The sequence below is a fragment of the Haemorhous mexicanus genome, chromosome 7, assembly GCF_027477595.1.
Source record: "Haemorhous mexicanus isolate bHaeMex1 chromosome 7, bHaeMex1.pri, whole genome shotgun sequence".
Classification (NCBI taxonomy): Eukaryota; Metazoa; Chordata; class Aves; order Passeriformes; family Fringillidae; genus Haemorhous; species Haemorhous mexicanus.
The window spans coordinates 32764228-32790818 of NC_082347.1; the positions used below are offsets into that span (position 1 = coordinate 32764228).

At 42.9% G+C, this 26591-nt stretch overlaps 2 protein-coding genes across 3 annotated transcripts in view; one reads left to right on the forward strand and one right to left on the reverse strand.

The window, feature by feature from the left end:
* Window positions 1–8326, forward strand: part of MXI1 (MAX interactor 1, dimerization protein) — a 55188-nt gene extending 46862 nt beyond the window's left edge. For both annotated transcript variants that reach the window (XM_059851946.1, XM_059851947.1), the window contains exons 4-6: window positions 3812–3926; window positions 5125–5296; window positions 6437–8326. In XM_059851946.1, the coding sequence (XP_059707929.1) occupies window positions 3812–3926; window positions 5125–5296; window positions 6437–6600 (451 nt within the window). In that variant the 3' untranslated portion in view covers window positions 6601–8326. The remainder of the gene's footprint in view (window positions 1–3811; window positions 3927–5124; window positions 5297–6436) is intronic.
* A 5747-nt stretch (window positions 8327–14073) lies between these two features.
* SMNDC1 (survival motor neuron domain containing 1) lies at window positions 14074–23898 on the reverse strand. Its single transcript, XM_059851949.1, has 6 exons — window positions 23783–23898; window positions 23042–23161; window positions 19510–19652; window positions 17521–17682; window positions 16574–16727; window positions 14074–15790 (listed from the first exon to the last, which is right to left on the reverse strand). Exons 2-6 carry the CDS (start codon window positions 23159–23161, stop codon window positions 15653–15655), a joined length of 717 nt encoding a protein of 238 aa, XP_059707932.1. The 5' UTR covers window positions 23783–23898; the 3' UTR covers window positions 14074–15652.
* Window positions 23899–26591: the final 2693 nt, after the last annotated feature.

Here is a 26591-nt window from a genome sequence, read left to right on the forward strand (position 1 = left end):
CTCAGTATGCTGCTGTGAGAGCCTGATTTTTTCCCACTTGGGCAGGAGGAAGGGCTGCAGCTTTTCCCATCTCCCCTGCAGCTAGCATGCAAAAGCTTCGGCCTCTGCTGAAACGGGAATTCTCCTTCTGTCATCCTCTGTCTTCCTCAGGATCAAGAGAGCGAGAGGCAGCAGCCCTTTGCACCAAGCCTGCCTTGTTTCTCTGTTATATAACAATATGGGCTTTTAGACTTGTTTTTCTAGATATTGGCAGATGCGTCAAATATTGGCATAATCCAGTGGTTTACATGGAAAGCCGTCTGGCTCTGTCTGGAGGCTGCACAATGCTGGTATTTTCATTGAAAACAAGAGCCCGCAGCATTGTCAAAGCCACGTTGCAGCAGAATCCAGGTAAACAAGGGGAAGAGACACTCACATCATGGCCTGACCTGGGGAATTGCTGCTGCCCAGGGGCAGCTCCAGGACTTGATAAGAAAGATTAATGGCTTTGCAATTGCTTTCTCTCTAAAATGGTCTTTTAGCTTAGTCTTCTGTGATGGTTTTCAAAGAATCACAAAGTCATTTCAGTGGAAAAGACTTTCAAGACCACAGAGTTCAACCTTTGATCACCATTTTGTCAGCTAGACCACAGCCCTCTGTGCAACATCTAGTTCAGTGAGCAGTGACTCCATCTGCTCCCAGGGCTCTGGCATTTTATTTCTGATGCACCCACCAGTCTGTCAGACCTGCAGTGTGTGCTCTGCAGTTTAAGAACCCATCATAGTCCACTGGGGCAGTTGGAAGTTGAGGTCAGGGACTGTGATTGGGTTAGATTTTAAAAATAAAAAATAAGAAAGGTATTGAATGTTGCAGAGGGGTAACAGCTGGGAAGGTTGTTTAGTTGAGTCTCTCTGAAGGAAAGCAGCGTGCTCACATGCCAGGACAGTTTGCAGGCTTGGTTGCTCCTTCCCATCCCAGTGTGGCTCAGCTTGGAGTGCGAAATAGGTGGAAAATACACAGAAATAATGGCTTTGGTCAGACCTCTTCGAAACCTGCCTTAGCTCAGCCAACACCACCTGCCCCTGCAGTATGCTTCCAGCCCGAGCCATGCTCTGTGCCGTTGGTTGTTTATCAGCTCATACCACACTCGTGTCCCAGGCAGGTGGCCCCTCCTGATGCCTGGTATGCTGGCACTGGCCATCACCCCTGCTGCAGACCACAGCCTTTGGCCAGCAGCCAGCCGAACCAGGTGCAGGAGTGGCTTCTCTGAAAATGGTCTGCATGAGTCTGGGACAAGCACAAACCTTCTTCACTCCACCGTGGTTCTGGGGCACAATGGGAAGGTTTTCAAGTGTCTGGGATTTTTTTACATGGCTGGACCTTTGCCTGTAGCTTTCAGGTCCTTAACAGGGTTGATCTTGTTCAGTCTGCACATAACCCAGCTTTTGACGTGGCAGATCAGTGCCACCCTTGATCGCTGTCTCAGCAATCCAGCCAGTGCTTGCTCCTGCCTGAAGCTGATCACTGGTTCCAGGAATTGCAGTTTCTGGTGCACCACATTCCCAGTTCCTGGTAAAACACAGTGCTGAGAATCAGCCCAAAGCTCTGGCTGTAGATGTGTTGTCCATTTCTCTCTGCATTCAAGAGTGGACTGTGGTGTCTTTGCCACTGGTTGGATGTTGATTCCCCAAACTTTTTTTTCCTGTTACACAAATAATTTGATTTTCTCCATGGGCTGGGGGCTGCCTCCAAGTCTGTGATACCTACCTGTAACAGATGCTGTGTAGCAGTCTGCTGTTAGGTGGAGCCCCCAGATCTGAGCTCTGCTCGATCTGTGTTTTTAACTTGGGTTGATCTGTAGGTGAAGTGTGGCTGGAGCTGATAGTTATGCTGTGAGGAGACATATGCTGCTCTGTGCTGCAGCTTGATGTCTGTGCTCTGACAGCTCTGACTCAGTGACTTGCCTGTGTGGCCATTCAGGAAGTCTGTGCCATATCCAAAAATTGGTTTCAAACCCCAGAATGTCTTTGACCAGAAGATCCTGCTCCTCTTCATTTCTGTGCAAGAAGTCAGCGTCCAGTCTCCCAAGGGATGACACGAACTGTAGTGCCACTGTGAACCAGCAATACTTTTTCATTGCTTACCCTTTTGGTCACCATGGGACATAGGGCAAACACCTGTAGTGGGTACACACTCCTGACCAAGCTCTCTGTTGAAAACTGGCTTCCAGGTAGAAAAAAATCCCCCCATGTCAACCATATGGGTTTAATGACAGTGGGGTTTGCCCTAGAGCAACTTGAGAAGTAGGCAATGAGATTGATGTGATTACTGTTCTTTCAGTTTGATTTTTGGATTATGATTTCCCTTTCCCCACCCCTGTATTTGTTAATGTTTAATGGAAAACATGCTTTCTTCAAGGCTCTTGCTGGTAATATGCAGCCCTGTGACTGTTATTGAAACAGAATGATGAACCCTTCGTAAAGAGATTTATGGTAGAAACTGTGAGGAGCTCACATCTACAGCGCGGCCAGTGAACACTCCCCTGCGCTGACAGTTCATCAGCAAAGCCCCTGACCCTTCCACCCTTAATCATCCTTGCTTGTCACTGACATAATTGCCTGATTACAGACTCCTCTCCCCCACCCCTTTCAAACTGGGTGCAATAGTGCATTTGAAAAACAAATGGAAATGAACTGTCCATGCTCTTTTTCTCTTTCTTTTTTTTTTTTTTTTCTTTCCCTGCATTGAGATGGATCAGGCTAAGATTCAGTTTCTTTGTGCATGAGCAGGGGCTGGGATAGGCTTTCAGGAGTCTTTTGCACTGGTGTTTCTTGCATGTGAATGGTAAAGCTGATGTCATTGTGTTATTGATTGGGATGACAACTTTGGACATAAATCATTAATGTCTGGGAAAGAGAGAGGGAGGGGAAAAAGGCAACCCACACTCGATAGTTTTCCATAAATCTGCTGTTCATCCCTGCAATATGTGATCTAGAGTAGGAGACAGTAGGAACAGTTTTCCTCTGCAGCCTGAGGACGATGTGTGTTGTCACTGCTGCCTGAACCATTTACCCCAGAACATGTTGCCATATTCTGCAGAAAATGGATCATATCACCAGCAGTGCTGTTGTGCTGGAGCTTGTCTTTGTAGATATGAGCCAAGGTCAGAAGTCTGCCCAGGGGAAGGTCTTGGGTTCTCTCATTCCCACAGACTTTGCACCCCCAGCAGCATTTCAGACCTGGTCCCAGGATGGACTAAGAGTGCAGTTCTTGGGAACTACTGTCCCTCTCACTCCTTGAATTGCCACCAGGGATTGTTTCAGTGTTTTGAATTGACCATTTTTTCATTGATGATCTTAATTTCATGCAAAAAGAAGGTGTTCTGGTCAGGTCATAGCAAATGTCCCTGAGCTAGCAATGAACAAGCACGCAGGGGGTAGCAGTCATTCAAAATTGCTTTCACAAAAGTTCTTCTCAGCAAAACAGACAGCAAATAGCTCAGAGAGAGTGGGAATCCATGAGATACTTGTACCATTTTCTTCTGTGCCTTTGCCCCTGCACAAAGTTCATCCAGATGGGTCAGATTATCAGTTCAGACAGCAAGAAAATAAACAATGTCTGTCAGAGGTTAGCAATAATGAAAGTATTGGTGAGCAGCTGGTGTTTGAAGCGTAAATAGTTCAGTGGCAGTCTGTGCTGGTACCTGAGGGGAATCTTGTCATGCGTGGAAACAGGGAAGCCTGAAAACTGCCTCGTAGGGGGGGCAGCAGTGAAAGAAGTGACATTCCCTTGCAGAAAGCGTGGCTCTGATCCTCCTGTTCTCCCCTTGCAGCCGAGCTCACCTCCGCCTGTGTCTAGAACGCTTAAAAGTTCTGATACCGCTCGGACCAGACTGCACCCGGCACACCACGCTTGGGCTGCTCAACAAAGCCAAAGCACATATCAAGGTAAGAGCTGCCTTTCCCTGCTGCTTTCAGCACGGGCTCTTGGGAAGTGCAATGCAATTGCTCATCCTTGCTGCCTAGAGCTAACTCTGTTGAATGAAACGTGACACTTTTAAAAAATAAATAAATAAATAAGAAGAGCAAGCCAGCCTTGCCCCCTTGGTTAGCCATTTATCATTGCCATAAGCCACATTGTCTGAAGAGTCCGTAATGAGCTCCTTAACTACAAAAATGATGGCTTTGAAGAGCAAAGATCTTGTTCTGTATTGTGATCCTTTGCTGACAGTTGTATCTCTTTAAAGACAAACACACCTACTGCTGAGTGACTGCATTTTGATGAGAAATGCAGCTTTTTTTCTGGTGTGCTACTGAGTTTCCACTGCTGAAGCATTAGCACAAACCACAAGAGTGTGAGACAGGTTTGGCTTGCTGGAGTTCCGTGTGTGAACCTTCCAGCTAGCCTAGCTCTTCCAGCTCCACTTTTGGCAAAGTGAGATGTGAAAAGAAAATGCAGCATTGTCAGTATCTGGGAGAGGCTGAAATACTTCTTTGCAGGTCAGGATACAGAGAGGGAAGATGGGTGATGAGGGAGGAAAAGTGCTGCCAAAGGGACAGAGTTAGCCTGAAATGACTCCTCCTTATGCAATGTGCTTGTCGTAGGAAACAAAGAACAGTGCCCTGGTAGATTTCCCAGCTGTGATCAAAGAAATCTATAGTAGGTTATGTAAATCACTCATTGAATAGAAAACTGTTTCTGAGAAATCCTTCTAAACCGTGCAGTAAGGAACACAGAACTCCCGGGCCACGTTTTAACGTTGGAGCCGCTCGTAACAAACCCCGGAGTGGGTTGCTTTGAGGGTGTGAGGCCCCTACGTGGGCAGAGGCGGTAATGCAGGTGTCTGATCCCGGGTGGAATGACCCACACACAGACTGCTGCAATTCACAGCGTGTCCCCTGGAGAGGCTCAGTCCTCAGAGACTCTTTGTACTAATGGGTATGATTTATCAGAACCTGAGAGATGGAAAGATGTGGGGAGAAGGCATTGTGCTTGGAGACTGTGAGGTAGCTTGGTTCAGGGCACTTGTAGCTTGAATCCTTCTGGGACTGGGAAGGTCTAGCAAGGCAGGTGGCAGGGCAGTGGAGGTGGGAGGGAAGGAGAAGAGGATAAAAGCAATTACTGAGTTATATTTGATCTTGTCAGAAACTTGAAGAGGCTGAGAGGAGAAGCCAACACCAGCTTGAGAACCTGGAACGAGAACAAAGATTCCTAAAGAGAAGACTGGAACAACTACAGGGTCCTCAGGAGATAGAGCGAATACGAATGGACAGCATTGGATCTACCATTTCCTCGGATCACTCAGACTCGGAGCGAGGTGGGTGAACCAGCACGGAATTGCCAAGACTCTGAAGTGGGAGAATGAGTTTCATCCATTTCTTATCTCTCAGCTTCCCCTTCTCATGGCCTTTGGTGTTTAGGTTGCTGATTCTGCTCACACACAGGCACATACGCACACACATGCATATGGAGAGTTTAGTATTTTGTGTGAGTTCTAAGTCTGGAAGAATTGTTGTTGCTGTCAACTTGATTTGATTTCCGTGGCATTGAAAGAGATGGTAAAGCTGAGATGCTCATTGTGATTTTTGGTCTGCTGAATCTCTTGGCAACACAAAGAGGAAAATGTAAGGAGGTATTAACGAGACCAGAACCAGTGTTTCACACACCTCCACTCCAGCCCCCCTACCAAACTTTTCATTGAGTTCACCTCTTCAGTGAAAACTGGCTAGATGTGTCTGAATGGCTAACTGAATTAAGATAACTTCCTTTTTAAAAATATCCCTGCAGTGGACAGAACATTAGGCACAATAGATGGTTTGATATTTACTGACAGACCAGAAGATGATGGATAGTTTGGGTGTGAATCTATAGTTTAAAACAAAAATCTTTTGGAAAATTCGTGAACAATATGGGAACCAAGATACATGGTTAATTAGATCTTTGCTTTTTAAGTCTTTCTTAAAAACAAGATGCTTGTTCCAAAATCCACTGAGCATGTGTGACAGTAACCCAGATTCCCATGGTAATGCATTGTAATTGTGTGTGGTCCTGGCTTTGGCAATATAGTGCCAAGCAACTAGCACGTTTAGGGTTTAACTTCATGTTCCGTTTTCTCTCTTGCACTCAATTTTATCTGTATCTTCTTTTTTTCTAACACTGGGGTATTAGAGGTCCAAGGAATGAGGTAGTGAGACAAGCTCAGTGTGTGGGGTGGCTCAACTATGCTTACAGTGTGGCTGGCATGTGAAGCCCCTTTGCCAAATCCCTACAAAACCTCCAAGCTGGTGTTAGTCTTTTTATAAACAATGACCACAGGCCATCCCATTCCAGGGGGAACCTGCCATCATGACTGCTTCATTCCCTGTGTTGGGGGGAGTCCCAGGAGCTCACTGGCATGAAGGAGGCAGTTGGGTGTGTAGTGCTAACCTGTTTGCATTTCTCTCATTTCCCTTTCTAGAAGAGATTGAAGTGGACGTTGAAAGCACAGAGTTCTCCCATGGAGAAGTGGACAATATCAGCACAACCAGCATCAGTGACATTGATGATCACAGCAGCTTGCAGAGTATTGGGAGTGATGAGGGTTACTCCAGCGCCAGTGTCAAGCTCTCGTTTGCTTCCTAGAACCAAGTGAGACAACAGTGCAGGGTGAATGATTTCACTGGGATGATCAAACTGGGTCCTAGATGCCAGTATCCTCTTTCACAATTGACATATTGACAGCTAGGCCTGGAGAGACCTGTATATAAAGCTTTTTGGGTAAAGGAAGCCTCCCCAGAAACCCATATTTGTTCATTTGGTCATGTTACCAATCCCAATTTCTGCTGGCAAAAAGTTAGGCCAAATACTAGTCCCTTTGCAGTCAATGAAATCCGTTTGTTTCTGTGGGACCTGGATCTAGACCTTAATGATGAAACACTTTGTTTTGAATTTATTTGAAATTGTTTGAAAGAGGATACTAGAAACTCATCCCTCTCTTTCTGTCATGAGATCTGAGAAATGTCAAAATTTCTTACACTGCATTCAGATTGAGCAACCTAATTTAGGCCCTTCTGAAGAGCTTTTGTGGTCCTGAAAGGACTGTATCCTACAGTTTACCACAATCTAATGCTGTCATAATGAGCTAGGAAATCTAAGAAGGCTTACGTAGCCTAGTAATAACAGTGCCGATAATGATGAAGGTCTCATTCTGTGCCCAGAGGGAGAGGGGCAGCGATGTTCAGGGGAGAACACCATTCAACTCAGCTTTCTGTTGGACATCATTTAAACAGTGAGTACCTCAGAAGCGTGGCTAAAGCGAGAGGTACACACCTGTAATCTACCAGCACAGGGTGGGCTGTCAGGCCTGGGGCTGTGCCAGCGCCAGCAGGTCCCCGGTAGATGTGTGCCCCTCGCAGGCACACGGCCAGCTGAGGGCAGAACGAAACCAGCACTCGAGAGGTGACACACCAGACAGTCATGCCCAGATACTGAGCCACTATGACCTTTTTATTTGAAGTGATTTTTTGATAAACATTTGTAAATGTGTTGGGAGGGAAAACACCCCAAGTCTGATGCATCTTTTTAGAGCTTGTCCATATGAAACCTTAGATGTCTTTTATATGAATTTATGCCATGAAAAGATCTCTGTTTTGATGAAGCACTTGACCCAATGAAATGCAAAGATCCTTTTTTTGCCATGCACACAATGGATGAAGGCTGTGCTAAGCTGGAAGAGGCCAGGTTTGGCGGGGGTTTCTTCAGTTTTCTTTTTAGAATCATTCCCTTTGCTGACTTTTGAAGTTCCAGTCCAGTAGTTAACCTAGTTAAGCTCAGCACGTCTCTCATGTTAATGTAACGTTTTGACTGCACGTCCTGTTCCCAAGGGCCTTGCCACCTTATCTGTGCAGGTGCTGTTAAGAGCTGTTATAGCGAATGTTTTCTAATTTTCTCCAAGACAAGCATTCTAACCTGCACTTTGAGGGCTTTGCTTTTTTTATTTTTGTCTTTTTAATGGCCAGGATTATTTTGTTTTCCAAGTTTTAAAAACCTTAATAGAGTCTTCACCTATGGCATTGTTTGAAACTTTGTATATCCTTAAGTAATTTAATTACCCCTCATTACTAAGAAAAAAAGAGGAAAAAATGCTTTATAAAATTCATAACTTATTGCTGATTTGAATGGGTTGTTAATTTCAGTCCTTTAGATTTTATTTTATTGTTTTAGATAGGGTTGGGTAAAAAGAGGTAAAATAAAGTAAAAAAATAAAGACAACCATATTTAGCAGTGCAGTGGAATTGTGTTTAAATGTTAGCATATGGTCCCCATTAAAGTAGCACTTTAACGCCATTAAACATTTCTGTATCTGAAATGAGTTGTGTTCTTCCATCTTGGTCATTCCTGTCACTTCAGCCAGCTGCTGTTCTTGTGCCCTCCGGTCCTGCGGTGACATCCTGAGCAAGTCTCATGTAGACTTTTGCACTGTGATAAGTTGCCTGTGTTTAAATACTCTGATGTTTCCCCCACTCTCCAAAATGTGTCATTCCCTGTAAGAGGCACAACACACAAGCTTGAGTAGAGAAATAATCTTTCCATGGCTGTAATGAATGGTTTCTCTCCAGTCTGGGTTTTTTTAAATTAATTTGCTTAGTAAGTTTGCATCTAGTTGCAGTTGTTAAACGTGTTTTCACTTGTGTGCATGTAATCCAGTGTCTCAGTCCATCTGTTCTTCTTTCTGGGAGGTTACCTGGCAGGAGCGGGAGTCTGCCACAGAGCGAATTAAGCTCTAGGTTACAAATGGAGCCCAAGGGCTTTGAAAGAAGAAATGCTGCTTGAATTTACGTTTGGGGTCTGTATGATCTCTGGATGACACAAGGCTTGAAACAGTCTGTAGAGTGGTGAAAGGTAGGAAACTTCAGCTCTAGCAAGATCTTACTTATTAATTCATTATTATTCTCCTTGGAAGTGTTGACAACTGGCAGTGCTGGTGCTGAGCAGTTGGATACCAGTTGGATTTATTTATTTATGAGCCCTTTTCTATAGCTGTCACAGCACCTCCTCTTTCCTGTTATTTCCATTTGTGTTAAATGCCCTCTTGGGAAAGCAATACAACAACTGAGAAGCCCTGAGGTTCAAGGGATGGAGAATGGCCCTGCTCTCCTAGTTGGTATAAAACAGTGACATGTCTATGGTTGGAATAAATGCATTTGAAATGTTTGTTTGTAATGCTCTGGGGCAGTTTGGTATCTCCTACATTTTCTAGTGTTGTGGTCTCAAAGGAGTCCTGATCTCAAGTGCAAGTAAATGGGGAAAATATCACAGGAGATGAACTTCCATCACCAGCCACCTGCCTGACTGCTCAGCCAGCAGCAGTGGTCCAGCCAGGGGGAGGTCGAAGAAGAAAACAAAACTAAAAGCCTTTCTAATAAGTCCAAAGACCTGGGGTTGGTTGCTCTGGTGCTGGTGGGTTCTTTGTAGCACATCCTAGCAGATTTCAGCTAGAGTTTTAATAATTTATTATGTGATGAAACATTTCTCTGGCCTTTCAAAGTTGTCCTGCCCTGCTTTATTTCTGCTTTGTGGAGTCTGCATTTTCTCACCTCACACAGGTGCTATCCTCCTCAAATCTCCCTTCACTGTTCTGGAGAAGTTGCTATAATTTTACAAGAATATGGTGACTTTTCCTGTAAAAGCAGAATTGGATGCACTTTCCTGAGGCAGTCTTCCCATGCAGTAGGCAGACACACACACGCAGGCACAGCTCCCTCATAAGCTCATTCTGTCAAGTCCTCCCTCTGTAAATTAGATCCCCAGTGGGTCTCTTTACTACAGACAAACCCATTAAAAAGACCATCCAGCATTTTCCTTCTTTTGACACAAGTGCATTATGGAATGTCATCTCGTGTCTGCAGACAAGGTGGAGATGACTATCTGGCTGCATTTGTCACGGTTATCCTGTGGCGAGTTGTCACTTGAAGGTCATTTTAACGTCCGTTCCATTAGCAGCATGTCAGTGACGAAGGTGGTCTCACATCTGTCTGTCTCAAGAAATCTGTAGGTCAATAGAAAGGGGGTTAACTAGACAGACTTATCATTTTCTGGGGTTGGTGACTGTGTTTTCCTTTTGTCTGTTTGTTTGCTTGTTTGCTGCCATCTGTTTGTGAGCTCTGGCCTCCTGCTTTTCTGCTTTGTTCTCTTGTACTCGCTGTTCCCTGTTTGTTGTGTTGCCCTGTTGGAATGAGTGAAACATTTGGCTTCAGTGGAAGTGGGATCCATTGGGTGCCCTAACTGGAGATAGTCGTTCTCTTTCCTCCCCACCCAGGATCATAAGCTTTTCTTGTGGCATTTTTTCTGACCCCAAACATGCATCATTGGAGAGAGAAATCAAGGTCACATCCTGGAAGAGAATGGTAAAAAACAGGACTTCGCTCTGAGGGTAGGGAGGTGATAGCAATGAAAAGCTGTATAAAAGTAGAATAAAATCCTATTTTTTTTCCTGGAGCTTTCTCCCATGGACCCATTGTCCAGTGAGTGAGAAATTCCGTGACTTGATAGTGACTGAAACTCCTCTGCATCAGCAATGTGATCTCTGAATTGTCCTGTGGGACCCTCGGGGAAGAGGAGTGTGTCCTTCCTCTGTTCCCCAGTTTGCACAGAATACCTAGAGAACACTGTGCTGTCACATCTTCTTGAAATGTGCCAACACATCTGAGTGACATTTGGGAGGATGAATATGGAGAGTAGTGTCTGCACAGACAAAGTTTTCCTTTTACTGTAAGGCAGGTGGTTTAACTGGGAATAATACACCAGCACTGGCCTCTGCTTCTCTGCTCATTTCCTCCTGCAAAGAGGGCTGATCCCTGTAGTTGTTAGGCAGAGGCAGGAACAGGGAGTCTGTGGGTACTGATGTTGTGGCTGTGGTACTAAATACCTTTTATGGAGGGGTTCTGTTTGTGGAGTTGTCTTACAACATGCATGTGTTGAGATCCCTTCAAAAGTGTCAAGGATCAGGGACTGCTGAGCAGCCTCTGAGAAGGGTGGATGTGTCCTTCGAGGGGTGGGCTTGTACAGAGCTGAACAGTTGAGTCACATGGTGCTGCTGGCCTGGCTGATGAAGGTCAAAGGTGTGAAATGTAATTTATTTGGAGAAAGATCTTCAACATTAGCCATGCTGTAAAAGCTGTGGGTGGCAATTTATTTTTATCACACTGGAAAAAATCAGCCCCTTGGTTTGTAGTACCCCAGTGAGGCCTGGAGCAAGTGGTGGGGTGAGCTGAGTAGTTTGGCTTTTGGTGAGTCATCCAACATCTTGGCTTGCAGACTTCTGTGCTGCAGACATGTGATGAAGCTTTATTTTAATACAGCAAGGATACAGCTTCAGCAAGGATTAATTTTGGTCTTGAGGGATGTTGCAGCAAAGCAGAATAAGCCATGAAGGAATTTTAAGTATTTTATGGTGATTTTAATATTGAGGTTTCTAGTTAAAATGTACACAGGCCTAGGCCATGACTTGGGCTACCAGTGCTCTTGCTAATGCTCCATTCAGCTAAGGTTAGGAAATTCTTTCCATTTAATCCCCTTTCAAAAATATGTCTCAAAACAATTAATTGTTTTGCATTTCCCCACCAAGTCTTCCAGGAGGAAGACTTGGTGGGGAAATGCAAAAGCTCTTTCCTATCCCAGAGTGCTGGATAACTGTACAAAATAGTATCCATCACCCCAGGAAATCCCAGTTTCAGCAGGTCAGACAGGTAAGGGGTAAGATGCAGCTCACTCATATTCCTCATGGATAATGTCACTTTGGGAAGTAACAGCACCTTTCAGTCTAGGTGAGAGGGAGACTTTTTCAGTCAGCACCCACTGTGGGAAGGCTTTGCACTGTACAGACCAAGGAGTTGTTTTGAGGTGAGTTCAGTGGAGAAAGGGAATTGCTTTGCAGAAGGAAGCAGTGCAAGTGCTTTTATGTAGCAGAGCTTTCAGCTCAAGACCAGAGCTGGCTTGAATAGGTGGCACCATCATCCCAATGCAAATGTCCCTCCTTATTTTACCATCTAAGTGAAAGTTTTTAGAGCCCAGCTAAAAAGATTGGACAAATTACAATGCAAAGAGCAGCACCAGCTGCCAGGCAGCAATCCTTCTCTTGGGCCTGGCCCAGGAATGTTTTCAGCAACCTCACTCTTCACATAACTGTTGGAAAAAGAGTGATTGTTTCCCAAGACCCTGCCACAGCTGCTGCAGATGAGCAGAACCTCAAGGGGAAGCACAGAAGTTTGTTGTAGGTTTTGCCTTCTAAATATGTATCCTATTGAATTGCATTCCTCTCAGGTAAAGTCCCTTTTTGTATTTACAAACCTGTGAGACCGAGCAGCTACATAAATAAGTGACACAGCACTCACTGGCTTTAGGGAAGGCAAAAGAGAAATGGATTGCTATGACCATGAGAATTTCAATTTGCTACTGTTGAAGACTTCTGAATACTTAAACTGACTGGGGCAATCCTAGATCTGAGTCAGGTTTATACTGGTTTAATTTCCACAATGGGTTTCAATTTGCACAGGACTGAGGCTGTACTAGATAAAAGTAAGGGCTTAAAGGAAATGGTTGAAGAGGAAACATGCAGCCCATACTGGTCATTTTGCACAGTACTCTTATCTGACAGGCACAAATCTCTATTCTCTGACAAATATCTCTTCCATCTCTATAGTTTGGGGGGTTTGAACTCTTTACTTTTACAGTAACTTTCCCTGTAATTTCAGTGTTTTTAAGTAGTCTCTGGCTATAGCAGGATTTGCTGGCACTGGGGTAAGTAATTTGTGTGCAAAGGCCCAATGCAGAGCATGAGTTCCCAGGCTTCTTGTTGTCTAGACCAGTTATTAAAACTGGAAAATAAATTGTAAAAAAACCCCAACCAACCAAAGCACCATCAGCCACATTTCAGGTCAACTCAGAATTTGTAATGTAAGAAACTCTTGCGTTTTGGCAATTATCAGCATTGCTTCACGCAAGATTTATTTTTATTACATGAATTTCTCAAGCCACTTTACTAAGGCTGTGTTCCAAAGCCAGACTACAATGAACTGGCCCATCCTGCAGATGAGGCAAGAGCATAAAAAAAACTTGATATGCTATAAGGAATGGCTGTGTGGCCAACACAGCAGTTTTGGTGGGGCAGCTTTTTTTTGTATAAGTTGTTCTCAAGATGTATTCTCTTCATAGATTGGACCACCCCAGGCACAGTGGTCTCATGGTTTCACTTACTCCAGGTAAGGTGTTTCAGGAAAAAGCCAATCAAAACTTTCTTTCAGCACTTCTTTGCAGCACCCAACAGAAGAGTTGCACCAAAGTTCATGAGGCAACACCATTACAAGAGGTGACAGTAAATTACTCAGTGGAAAGGTGCAAGTTTTGCTAAATTTTTTGAAAGGTTCAGCTAAAACAACTTGGGCTGGACTGTCCCTTGCAGGGAAGGCTCACACCACCCATTGTGTTCTGATGACTCATTCTATTGCTCTCCAGAGCTAGTGAACAAATAAGTAGCCCTGGGATGGTCTATTGATTGTATTTATTACATTAAAGATAAGCAGATGTAGCTCATATGTCAGATATGGATTGAACCTTCTTTTCCAAATAGTGTTTTCTGTTAAAAGAACAGGTGGAGTTCAGAGTAGGCTTCCTGAAAACTCCAGTTCTGCCTGCTTTAGCATGTGTCAGTTCTGGCTTCAAGATGCCCCTTTTGGATAAGTGAAAGGGACACTGTATCACAGCCACCTGTGAAAGACAACAGGTGACCTTCCTCAGCACTGAGCTGTCAGTGTGGCACAACTGTCACCCAGTTAATGTCACTGCTGGGACATGTGGTTGTAGCTGCAGGCTGCAGTACAAACTCTCTTTCTAAAAAGCAGACCTGAGATGTTTTTTATGCAAGACAAAATTTGACCCCCCTGCTAGCAGTGAAGATAAGGAATTAAGCAACACCTACTTTATCTTGCAGTGATTGTGTTGTACTTCAGAGTCACTTTTGAGTATTACATTCTGTCCAGCAGATTCTGCTGTACTCACCCCTATCCTGCTGATTTACTATTATCTTCCCCCTTGAAAAATTCCACTTCAACAAATATATCCAGCAGATTTTAAACACTTTATTTAATAAAAGTTAAACATACAAAACTGAAATTAACACACTTTGTATTCATAAAAATCACCATCTCCCATTACAGGGAGAACCTTTTTCTATGTATGGATTCTAAACTACTGCTTGTAGAGTTTAGCTTGAGTTGTGACTCAGGTAACTGATGGACATTTCCACCAATCAGTGCATCAGCAATTGCTGATGTGACCTGATCTAGTTAACAAATTACAAAATGAGCTACATTAACATAATATACAGGGAAATAATGGTCAGGGTTAATGGACAAGACACACGTTTTATTTAATGGGGGAAATAGCTGATGTACTCTTGTCCATTAACTCAGCCCTAGATTTTACAAAAATAATATCTACATTGTATACAGGGCTACCCATTAACTTCTTCAAACACATTACGGGTTCAGAGGTGGCATCGCTACCGTAAGTGCGAGACAAGGAACAGAGGAAAGCAAATCACAGAGTGTGTACAAAAAAGCAAGAGCTTTTACACGTGGGTTCCTGAAGAAAACTGAAGGGGCTCAGCAGCACAGTAATACAGCTAAGGTACAATGGACACCAGGGCCAGTCAGTTATGTAAGGACAAACTCCCAGCTAACCTTTACTCACTCACAGCTAACTAAGCGGGATCCAGGCATTCACATCTGCTGTGCTGTGGTTCTCCCAGTCTGGATGGGGGCCCAGGCAGAGTCACTGCTGTGACTGTACCAACAGGTCTGGGACTGCACCAACAGACCTACAAGATCTACAAGGGAGGACAGGATAGCTCCTTTCCACAGCACCAGCTCTGATCCCTGGGGATGGGTGAGGACTGTTAAATACAGTTCCTTGTCCTATGGTTTTCTGGTTACATTTCATTAACTTCCTATTATAATTTGATGAGTATTTATAAAACAAACAAAGAAAGAAAAACAACCAACAAGAAACAGCATCTCCTCTGCTGAAATTCAAGTGCAAGAAATTTGGACTGGAATTAAGTCAAATTTATTGTTTTGAGAACGTAAGTGATCATTAGTAATAAAGATCCTATCAGCCCTGTTCTGCCCTCATTTGTACAAACTGATCCACAGTGGATTTGTAAGGGAGTTATTTAAACTTCCTTAGCAATTCCATGTGACATGTCAGCTCTCTCCCAGAGCTGCGGCAGCTCTGTAATGCTGAGCTTGTCACAGACAGCACCGTGACTACAGAAACCAGGGAGGCTCTTAAGGTGCCATTTTTATACCACCACTTCTTTTGAAGGGAAAAAAAAAAACCAAAAACCTTCACTACTGGTATGAATGAAAGATTCAAAGCTGCAGACAAATACTGCTTTGAAAGTAACAGGCAACAGCAGTTCATGAACGTTTACCTGCCACAAAAAGTTTAATGGCTGGGGGGGGGGGGTTCAAATCAATAGCTGGAGATTTAAGGCTCAAATCAGTTGAAACTAAAGTGATGGTGACAAAATGGACTACTCACTATGTGCCAACAAATAATTTACTTTTAGAAAAATATAATGATAAAAAGGTAAGTGTAAAGCCCTGCAGAGATGAAGTTCCACCTTTTCCACCTGTTACTGAGGCATCAGATGCCTGACATTATATTTAGAGGTATCTTGATACTGTGTCATAGGTTTGTCTGCAATTCCACATGTTCCAACGCCAACCTTGCCAGTTACACTCTCAGGGGAAGCAAAAATACTCCTTTTCACCTGCAAATAAAACAGAAAATACAATTTCTGAATAATTACCAACTGGATTTTGCAAAAAAAAAAAAAAAACCAAAAAAACCACCAAGCAATCATTACTATCTGAAGTGCTCCAACATTCTCAACTTTCCCCCTACAGATGGGGACACTTTCTAATGGCCAGCTCAGCTGTGATGTGTTGTCACTGCGTGAAGCAATGGGGCTGGGAATTTCTGGCACCTCAGTACTGGATGTGATTGTGGTACTGAGGATCTCAGGTCAGGCCAATAAGGAATAAAATTCACCTCTCATAAGGGCATCTCTAATAATTGCTCAAAAGGAAGACTGAAGTTTTCCCACTTTATCAGGCAGCTCTTGGTCAAGCCATGACAGAAATGGAACAAGACTTAATGTCCTTGCTACCTTTTTTGCCCTACACTTGCCGTTCCAGGGCACGTCCTCAGCACTGTGCCTCCTGGGTCATAAACACAGCAAGAAGCCAGACTTGGAGGTTTAGAGGGGCCCTCAGGTTCTTGGCTCCAAAAAACATCAGCTGGTAACTGATGCAAGCCTAGTTCTCCCAGCCAAGTGAAAGCTCACTCTCTTAGGAGCAGCACTCCTCCAAATCCAGTAAAAAACCCAGGCATTTGAAGTGCACAAAATACAAAAAATGCACACTTCAGAATCCCAAAGAGACCCAAATCCCCATGCTGAATCCCTTTAAAAACCACCTCCTTCTTCCTCCCAAGCTACTGCACTGAAGTCTACGCCCCCTTGCTAGTCACATACTGACAAAAGTAAACAAACCTGGCCTTTTTTGTTTTTAGAATACGCTCTGTTGTTAAACTGTTGCCACTTGACTTTCTGGTCCTCTCGTTCCTGTTCAAGTTCTTTAATTCTCTGAGCTTTTTTCAAAGCTTTCTTCTTTTTATACTCTCGTTGCTGGGCTATCATCTCTTTTCTGGAAAAAAGGAAAAAAAAAACCAAAAAAACCCCACATTTTATGTTTGTGCCTACAATCTGACTGTAAAACAGACATGCACATTAATTTTCCAGAAGTTTATAGAATTTACAGAAATAAAGCTTGTAAATACTCATTTCTAGGAGGTAAAAAAAAAATTCCAAAAACCTAAAATTCCAAACCTGATCTTTCCATTATTAAGCATTACCTTACTTATTTATGTATTTGGCATAACAACAACTTCCAAGTATGCCTGAGGAGCCCATGCCAAACACAGCAACCCATGGGATTGGGTGCAGTTCATTTCTGGGTGAAATGGGACCTATCAGCACTTCCACATTTCAGAAACATCTTGGGTTTGGAAAGTGTGAATAACCCACTGGAGTGAAAAGCCCAAACTTTTCTGGAGGTCTGCAGGACTGATGCTACCGACCGATTATTGAACAGGGATGGAAGGAAAAGGACAAAGATTTACTTCAGTGAAGATAAGGAAGAGTCAAATCTATGCCACAATGCAGCATCCTCAGAACAACCTTTTAGGGAAGGGATCACTGGCTATAACAAACTCTGAAAAAGTGTACCTTTTTTTTTTTTGCAAAGTAAAAAGTTTTCAGCCCTTACAAACACCTTCCTGTGTTAGACATCGCAGGATACTAAGTAAATGTAAATTTAAAACCAAAAAACCACTTATTTCATTAATCAATTTTTACAGCTGAGGGACAAAAAGAAAAAACAACCAATCCAAAACCAACCCACAAAGCAGCATTCAGTCTTCCATCTGTGTATTACTCACTTGGACATGGGTTTGTTGCCACTGTCCTCTTTTGCTTTCCTTCCCTCTTCCACAGGCTTGAGGTTGAACAGAGGTGTGACTTCAGCATTGCCATATCCAGCAAATGTAACTGCAGCTGTTCCATTCTCCTCATCTATTTCTTCAATCTCAGCTTCGTAACACCTGTAAAGATATCATGGCTGTAAGCATGTGAGTAAAGCTTTAATACTCAGCCCTTCAACACCTACATCAGCCAGCTAATGCCACTAAGTGAAAAATATGCAGATACCAGCCTTCATTTTCAGGGGTGATACACAAATCAAACCAAGAGATTATTGTCTTAAGGTCAAAGGGACACAGGTACAAAGACTGGAATCTGCTGTATTTGACCTTTAGCTTCAACAAGCAATGCCCTCACAGCTATCACAACTAATGATTTGTGCTGGGGCCAATCTAATCAACTATCCTGATTTGGTTTTAGCTCTGGCAGGTCATGGGATAGAAGAAAAAAAGCTGCATTCACAGAATTCATTGAGGAGTTTCAGAAAATGTCAGCTCAGAAGTGCAAAGCTTTCGTTCCATTTTTCTCCGTAAGACAAAGAACTAAGAAAAATTGAAGCTTTCAAAACATTGCCTTTTCAACACTTTAAAGCTTAAAAGTTTTCTTGTTGAGTTAAAACAGCAATTTTGAAATTTTCACAGTAATCAGCCCATTTCATACTTATGTGTATGAAACACTTTGGTCAAACTGACCTCAAAATGGGAAAAATTAAAAAAAAAAAAGAAAGTTACATTTCCAAAAATAATTAAAATAACTGTGTCTAACTTAAGGGCAAAAGGATATATCTAGAGCAAAGAAAGGATAAAAAGGAAATGTTTCATAGAGAGTATTCCAATTAACATTTACTAAATTAATTTCTTGTGTGTTTTCAGTGGCTCAACATCTTGAGCTGAGTTAGGCGCAAACACATGAAAATCCAAAATTCTGGCTAGCTCTTTATGAAACACTGCTCACTTAAGAAATGCTGCAACAGAAGAAGGATTTTCTAAAAAAAGTAGAACAATAAAGTCCAAAAAGATGCACTTCCATGAACACTCTGACACACTCTTCCCCAAGCTCTGATCCTCTAACCAAGGGATCAGACCAAAAACAATGACCCAATGGTGACCTAAGACTAAGAGACTCAATTTTTAAGTTCTAACACAAAAACATTTTACTAATTAACACAGAAAAGAACTGTTCACTTTTACATTACATTTCTACTTAAGACATCAAGAGCTATAACAAAATCTTTACTTGGTTACTATATTGTTTAAAGACTAAACACACCCATCCAATAATAGAGCCTCTCTCTAAGTGGTAACAATTGCAATATTGGTCCTGCATAATCAGTTTTTTTTTAGGCTGCAACAGTTACACATTTGCAGTATGAAAAGTAATTTCTAAATGTTTATTTTGAAGTTTATGGAGTCAGAATGATTTGCGTGGGTTCCCAGAACTACAGAGGATAACATATGAGACCAAACCCAAAAGGCTGATTAATTCTATAGTTACATTACATAGTTATTTTATAGCCAAACACAGCATTTTCAATTAAAAATTGAAAATTAATCCAATTAGAGGCCCAAACTGAGACACAGCAAAAACTTTTCTTCATAGTAATCAGTGACACACATATATCAATGCAATGACAAAAAATGAATTACACATCCCAAAAGCTTTACAAAAAACTGTCCTAACTGCCAATTCTTTCCATCTACCATTTATTACACCAGCAAATGGTAATTTACAAAAGCTACCCTACTTTTATAAGATTAGTGGAAAAAAGGCCCCCCATCTCTTTGCTACCTAAAATACTGACCTTTAATAAACAGTCCAAGAATCCTTAATACCACATTTATTTCATCATTTCTTTTTGCTTTTAGTCACCCTGGTCAATTCAAACTGAATGAAAGTCTCTTACCATTGAACTATTTCATGTAACTGTTAGAGAAGTTTTCTACACTTACTGTCCATCCTCACTCCATATGGCCATACACCTGTCCCCAACCTTCCAGGAGTGACTGGGCAGGGCGGATGCGGAACTGTCAGAACTCGCAAGGGTTTCTGAAGGTTGTGTTGAAAGGAGATCTTTGGTTAACTCTATGACTTCCTATAAAAGACAAAAAACCCACAAAGAATAATTTTTCAAATTCCACTTACCAAGCATATTTTTACCCCAAGCTTACTGGTTTTGATTTTTTTTTTTTTAAGTTACTATATTATATTCATTGCTGATGTGTGAATTACACTCGCTTTGGTTTTTTAATAATTTAATTAAACGTATTAATTGCAATTGTAGATAAAAATATGTATGGTCCTCACTGTACTACTGTAAAGCTGACCATGCCCTCCTCCAATTTTCAAAAAGTAGCCTATTATTTTTATAGCATTTCTCTCATTGGCTGAACTGCAGCATCCAAAAGTCAGGGTGGCAGAGCACCCTCCAAGCTGTGAAGCCCTCTCATTTTGCTAGAAAGCATCCAGGTGCACACTCAAGAATTGGCTTCCTTAGGTCATTTTGATAAAGTATTTGTTTTTTTCCTAAGCTCCCTGACTTTGAGATTTCAGGTCAGGCCTCCCTTGCTAATTCAAGATGAAAAATAACAAAACTTCCCAGTTCCTTTAGACATTATTCATTTGCAAGCAGGAGCTTGCAAAAAGCTCTTCCAATTTCCTGTAAATGTTACATCAAAAACTAAGCAATCAAGACCTCTCTAGGATTTCACCAGGGTTAAAAGTCAAGGAGACAGCATCTAAAGGGCCATATGAACTTTATATATAATGCAGGGAAACTTTGCTGGCCCTAAGGAAGAAAAATTCTTCAATTCTTTGAGTACCTCAGCATGAACCATTCACACTGCTAACAAACAGTAAACATCTAAGTCAGGGGAGGGTTACAGACAGTGTTCAAAGCCTGAACTTTCCTCCCCATTTCACATCTTACTTCAGCTATGGGCATACAAAAACTCAGGAAAATGCAGTAAAGGAGCTGTTCATCATCCCTTAAGAACCTAAAGGATTGTAAGCATTTCCCAAGTAAGTTAATACATCATAACCTTGCAAGCACTTTTATCTGATAAACTATACAACTAGCATCAAAGGCCTAACAGTTTGTTTCTGTTGCAGCATGTTAATGTCTGAATTTCCAAGAGCTAATAAAAGTTTTGCTCTTTGCTTTGGAGGAGCTGCTGGTTAATAAGTACTCCAGTAAGCACAATCAGTAGTAACTGTGAGCACAGGAACACACAATTACTTCTACTACTTAGCTCACCGTTGTCCTAATGCCACAGCTGAAGCACAACAGATTTTGATCAAGTTACCTAATTTGAGAACATACAGCATTAGCCTAGTTTTCCCTCCCAGGTGCAAAATCCCAAACTATTCCTTAACATACGGGTAGCTGTATTCTGCAAATCCAGGAGGCATCATGGTTTAAGACAGTATCTCTCTTAGCAGATCAAGTACATCACATCAGACACAAGGCACTCCTGAAAACAAGTGTTTCAGGTATTGCAGCTACCAGCAACACCAAACTGCTGACTAATTCTTGCCTCAGAGATGGCTTATTAGAACTTGGATGTGAATAGTTTCAGACAAGTCTACCAGGAATCCTATAAATTTAATAAAGCCCCTTACACACGAGGCTATTAAAATAACCAAACTTTTGGTAAAAATCTTCATCTGATATCCACATACTGTAATGCTTCGCTCACAAGATAGAGACATTAATTTTATTGCAAGCCATGAGACAGTTCTCAAGTCTTTAAGAGAAGAGACTATTCCAAGAAAATTTCTGAGCAGGACTTGGACTACCACAGCAGCTCAGTACAGCCAAACAGGTTGAACAACATGGCTTGGTGCCACATCCCCGTGATAAGGAGGTGTGACCCACAGGGAACACTGCTTAGCTTGCCAAGATTTTTCCTGACCAACTGGTCTTCACAAAGCCAGACAGAACCCTACACTCCAGAGCACAACACCCACAGATCTGATCTCCAATTACAGAAGAAGTCAGCTGCCATCAAGCCTAGAAAACGTAAGTTTGGTTTTTGGGTGCACAGACACTGTCCTAGAAATGCTATGGTGAACTGAAAAGCTAAGTACTTCTAACAATTTCTTCTAATATTTAATATTGAATAATCTAAGCATACAAAATGCATCAGTATTTATAATAGGAAAAAGATGTTTCAGTAACAGAGTAGCCATCTTTCTGAACAGACAAAAAGCTGTTTAGTTGGGACACTGAGGCATCAAACCCACTCTTACAGCTGTTTGCTTAGGTGGCATATATCAAGTCTGCAAAACATTGTCATTTTCAAGGTGGAACATACAGATAGCAAACCTTTTGGGGACGAAAGTGTAAAGATCTTCCCCATTCTGTGCAGAAAGCTTTTATTAAAAAGTTTGCAAGTTGTCCTTTCACATCAATGATCTCTGCATATCAAAGCCGAGGTCGTGTTGGTATCGGAAATATCATCCCATATGGGTTTTGCTGTGCATTTTAAAAATATAAAAATATACACATGCTTTTAACAGTGTACAACAGAGCACATTCAGATGATCTATAAAGTGCCTTGTGAGCACAAAGCCTTTGCAGTTTAAAAGGAATTCTAAAGATCACTGTTTGGAAGCACTACTTGTGTTTTGGTTTTGAAGCCCCAATTTATTACTGTTATTTCCATACAGAGCAGTGGTCACTGAACCTTGCACTGGGTAGTTTTAGATATTTTTACACCTGATGGCTAAAGCAATCCACAACAGAAATGAAGCAGCATCTTGCACTCTCACGACAGATTTTAACAGCACTGCTGGGATTTGCTATATGCCAATGTGTCTTTATATGAATAAGAATCTAAAAGACCACTCATATTTAAAATTAGGCTGGTGGCCTTCCTGTCACTAAACCACACCCCAAGGACCACATATGGGTTTTAGCTGTTAGGAACACACTATGCTCTTGTGAAAAATGAAAACCACAACTCTTTTCCTTTCTTATATAGAAACACAATCAAGACCTAGATGCACAAGGAATACAGAACTACACTCCACTGCAAATGTATTTAATGAGTAAGCAGGTTCTGGATCAAGTTATTTGAGAACTCAGTAAGAACATCATGGTAAGCTAAACCATGAGGCTTCAGCATTAGTAAAAGCAACAAAAAATAATGACTTTGAGAAATGCTTCAGGGAAAAAAAAATTAAAACCCAGCACACAGTAAAGACAGCACTGGCCTATCTTTCACCTCTCTGGCCAAAGCTTATAGAAAAAGAGTTTGCTATATAAATTAGTACATCTTTTATAGTAATCCAAAAAATTATTCTTAAAATAGGCCACACACTTTGGGTTTTTCCAAACTAAGCCTACCATGACTATATCAAGCTATGTGGAATGAAAGTAACCAGCCCACCAAGTGTCTGTTTTTGTTGCAGGACAAATATTTAGGAAAGTTAAATCACTTGTAAAAGACTCTGATGTTTCACCTACCCTCAAGTTCTCACCTGTAAGTCTTTCTTCAGTTTCAGTAAATCCTCATTGTCTGCATTGCCAGATAAGGCAGCCTCGACTTGCTGAAGCTGAGCTTTGTAGCTGGCCAACTGCTTAGCAAGGTCTTCTGACATCTACAAGGAACACACACACATAAAAACCCCACATCAAAACAACGGCTTTGCTGCTTTATAATCACGCTCTGTGGTCCAAGTAAGGTGAAATGACAACAAAAAAAAAAGCTGTTACTAACATGTTAGAAATACAGCTCATTAAGTTTCAATGATGAGCATTTGTTCTGTAATTTGACTTTAGATACCCGCTCGTTTAATTTTTGTACAGTTCCGGCTGCTCTCAAGAGACTTACGAAGAACAGAGAGCTGAAACACGTGCCCGTGTACGGGGTACACGCACGGCTTACAGCGTGTGAGCAGCGGGGCCTTGGGCAAGCCTCGCACCTCCCCGGCTCCTTAGAAAATGAATGCACATCCCAACAAACCCCGCGCACTGCGGCGTGCGCCCTCCGGGCGCCGCACACGGCGAGCCTCAGCGCCGAAATCCCCCGCGGGCCCCGGGAACCGGCCCCTGCCGGGGCTCCCGTGGGCTCGGAGCGGCCCGGGAGAACAGACGGGCCTGGGCCTGCCCTGGCGCGGGCCTTTCCCAGGCCCAGACCGGGCCCAGCCCAGGCCCCGGCCCGCTCAGAGCGGGCAAGGGCTCAGCGCGAGGGGCCGGCAGGGCCCATCCGGCGGTCTCACCTCGGCGGTGCGGGGTACGGGCCGTGCCCGGGCCGGGGGCTCCGCTCGGGGTCCCGTCAGGCCGCGGCCGCTGCGCTCCGGCTCCTTCCGCAGCCGGGGGTGGGGGGGGTGGCAGGGGCGGGGCCTCGGCCGGCGCGCGCCGGCGCTCGCGAGACCGGTCACGTGTGCTACCGGCCCGCGAGCTCGTCACGCGGCCCGCGGGTCACGTGGCCGGACGCCCTGCCCACAGCCCCGCGAGGGGGCGGGGCCGCGGCTGAGGGGCCGGCTGGAGTCCGCGGTGGGCGGTGCCGGGAATTTAAAATTCCTTCTTTACCGCTCTGCGGGTCTCGGCTCCTGGAACCGTGGCAGATTTGTGCTGTCGAGCACACGCTGCTGCACGGGACCAGAGTCCCTGACCCTGCCTGGACCCATAGGCTTTGCTTATTTACGTATTTGTTGCAATGTTTGTACAATATCAAGTACAGCAACAGCCTCTGGCTGCTTACACGATCATCAGAACCACGCAGAACTTACTACCGAGCAGCTTAGAAGAGAGTAAGTTTCAATATTCGTCCTGCAACAGGAGAGGAAACTGAGGAGAAAAGCTCAGTGACTTCTTCAAGCCTGTCACAGGAAAAAAAAATTTATATATTTCTGCTGGAAAACCAGTGATTAATTTGGCTGTGAGCCAGGCAAATTAAACAGATGCCCAAAAATTTTCCTCATATTAGCAGGAGGATCAGCGTCTCCTGCAAACATCCTGTCCCTCATGGTCACAGGCACACGGTGCTGCACAGGAAGCTGACTCCACTCATTGGATTTGTTTTTATATTATGAGGAAAATATATCTACTGTGTGCTATGGCACTTGGTGTATGTCCTCTGAGGATATCCTGACCCAGAATGAAGCACATTTCTGTATCTTGATTTATAATTTGATAATTAAAATGCAGAAATTACTGGACACTGTTCAGAGATGATTGATGAGACCAAGTGTAACAATGAAAATAGCAACAGCAACATTTTGGTGTTTTCATTTTTATGCAATAATGAACTAGAAATAGTTAAGGAAACATTTTCTGATAAGTCTTTGCAGACAGATCAGCAACTGTTGAAATACATACAAATTGTTTGATACAGAGCAATCCTAATGACTTTGTGAGCTTACCTATCCATTAGAATAGGCATTAGTGCAATCAATTTCCACTTTACATTTCAGGACAAGAAATCTATGCTGTATCTGTAGAATCAAGAGGGACTGAGAAGGCCTCCACTCTCCAGCTATCTCCAACGGCAGCAACAGCAAACAGGAGAACACTTTTGTGGTTGCAGCAGCAGGAGCAAGCATAAAGAGGCATTTTATTTCTATAAAAGGTTTGGTGAGAGTTAATACTGAAGTGGATTTATGGTTATATAGTAGAGTATGTAGTTTGTAGTAGAGTATAGAGTTGTATGTGGTCTGCAGACAGCTAAAAAGAGACACCAACATTATTAAAAAAAAATATATATATATATATATGCTATGTATAGGAAGACAAGCCAGATCTTGAAACGACTGATCTTTAATTCCTACAAATTGAAAATTCTCATTAATTGCATCCTTAACACTGGATTTATCTTCACCTAAAAATAGAGACCTTTTTTCTGTCTTTGACTAAAGAAGCTCTTTTATACTATATTGAGGAAAAACAGAGTAAGGAGAACATCTTCCTGCTGTCTTACAGATTACACTTTTTTAAAAATATGTTTTATAGTTCATTAAATGTTTGCTGCTTGGATGGATACGTACATAGTAGCCCATTTGCATTATTTATACCAATACATATAACTTAGCAACAGAAAAAAAAAAAAGGCAACTTAATTGCCTTTGACCAAAGGCAAACTCTGTTGCCATTAGCATTGGGGCTTTCAGCCGTGATTCCCAGGGGAAGCTGTCTGACTGACCTGGCTGTACTTGCGGAACAACGAGGTAAAATCGGTGTAACTGGAGCCTTTGTGGCCGTGCTGGGAATAGTAGCCAGGAATGGCCCAGCTGGGTGGAAAGGTGAGGTTTGCTGCGCCGGGGATGGCTGGGCATGCCTTGGAAGGAAGGGGGTGCCTGTCTTCCAGGCAAACTGATGCGCGGTTGGAAGAGGCGCTGGCTCGTCCCGCAGCCCCTCTCGGCTTGTCCAGGAGGTGGTGGTGGTGCTGCGCAGGACGTCTGCATCGCCAGCCGTGTTTAACTGGCTCCTCGGGAAACAGCTCTGCTACGGGTCCACAATTCCGCCTCTTTTTTACAGACTGCTGCGTGATTTTTATGGCTAGATAATGGGAACATCTATAGGAAGTTGTTTTTGAAGGCAACTGGGACGATACAGTCTTTTGAAACATGAATGTGATTTGGTCAATAAGTACACTTAAATCTGCAATGTTCTGAATTCCTAAACATTAAATCTTGAAGCACTTAAGGATCAGAAATCTGAGCGTTGAACAGCAACCAATGCTTTGAAGATGTTATTATGTCAAAATTATTTAATGTCCTGTTTTTCACCTTTGTATGGATGAGTTGTTGTGCTCAGTACAGAGACCTAGCCACTAACCAAAAATTGCCTTCTGCAAACAAACTGGTCTGTCCTCATGACAGAAATTGCAGCCCAAATCTAGGCCAGAATGGAGACACTGGATCTTTTTAAGCTTTTCTGGTAGGCTGCCTGCATGGCAGGCATTGTTCTGTCAGTGGGGCAGTATGTCATCTTGAAAGGTATTGGTATATTAATTTGGATGAAGAAAGCACTGTATTAATATTTCAATTTTTAGGGTTTTTTTCCTGAAGTTGCAGGGATTTTTTGTTC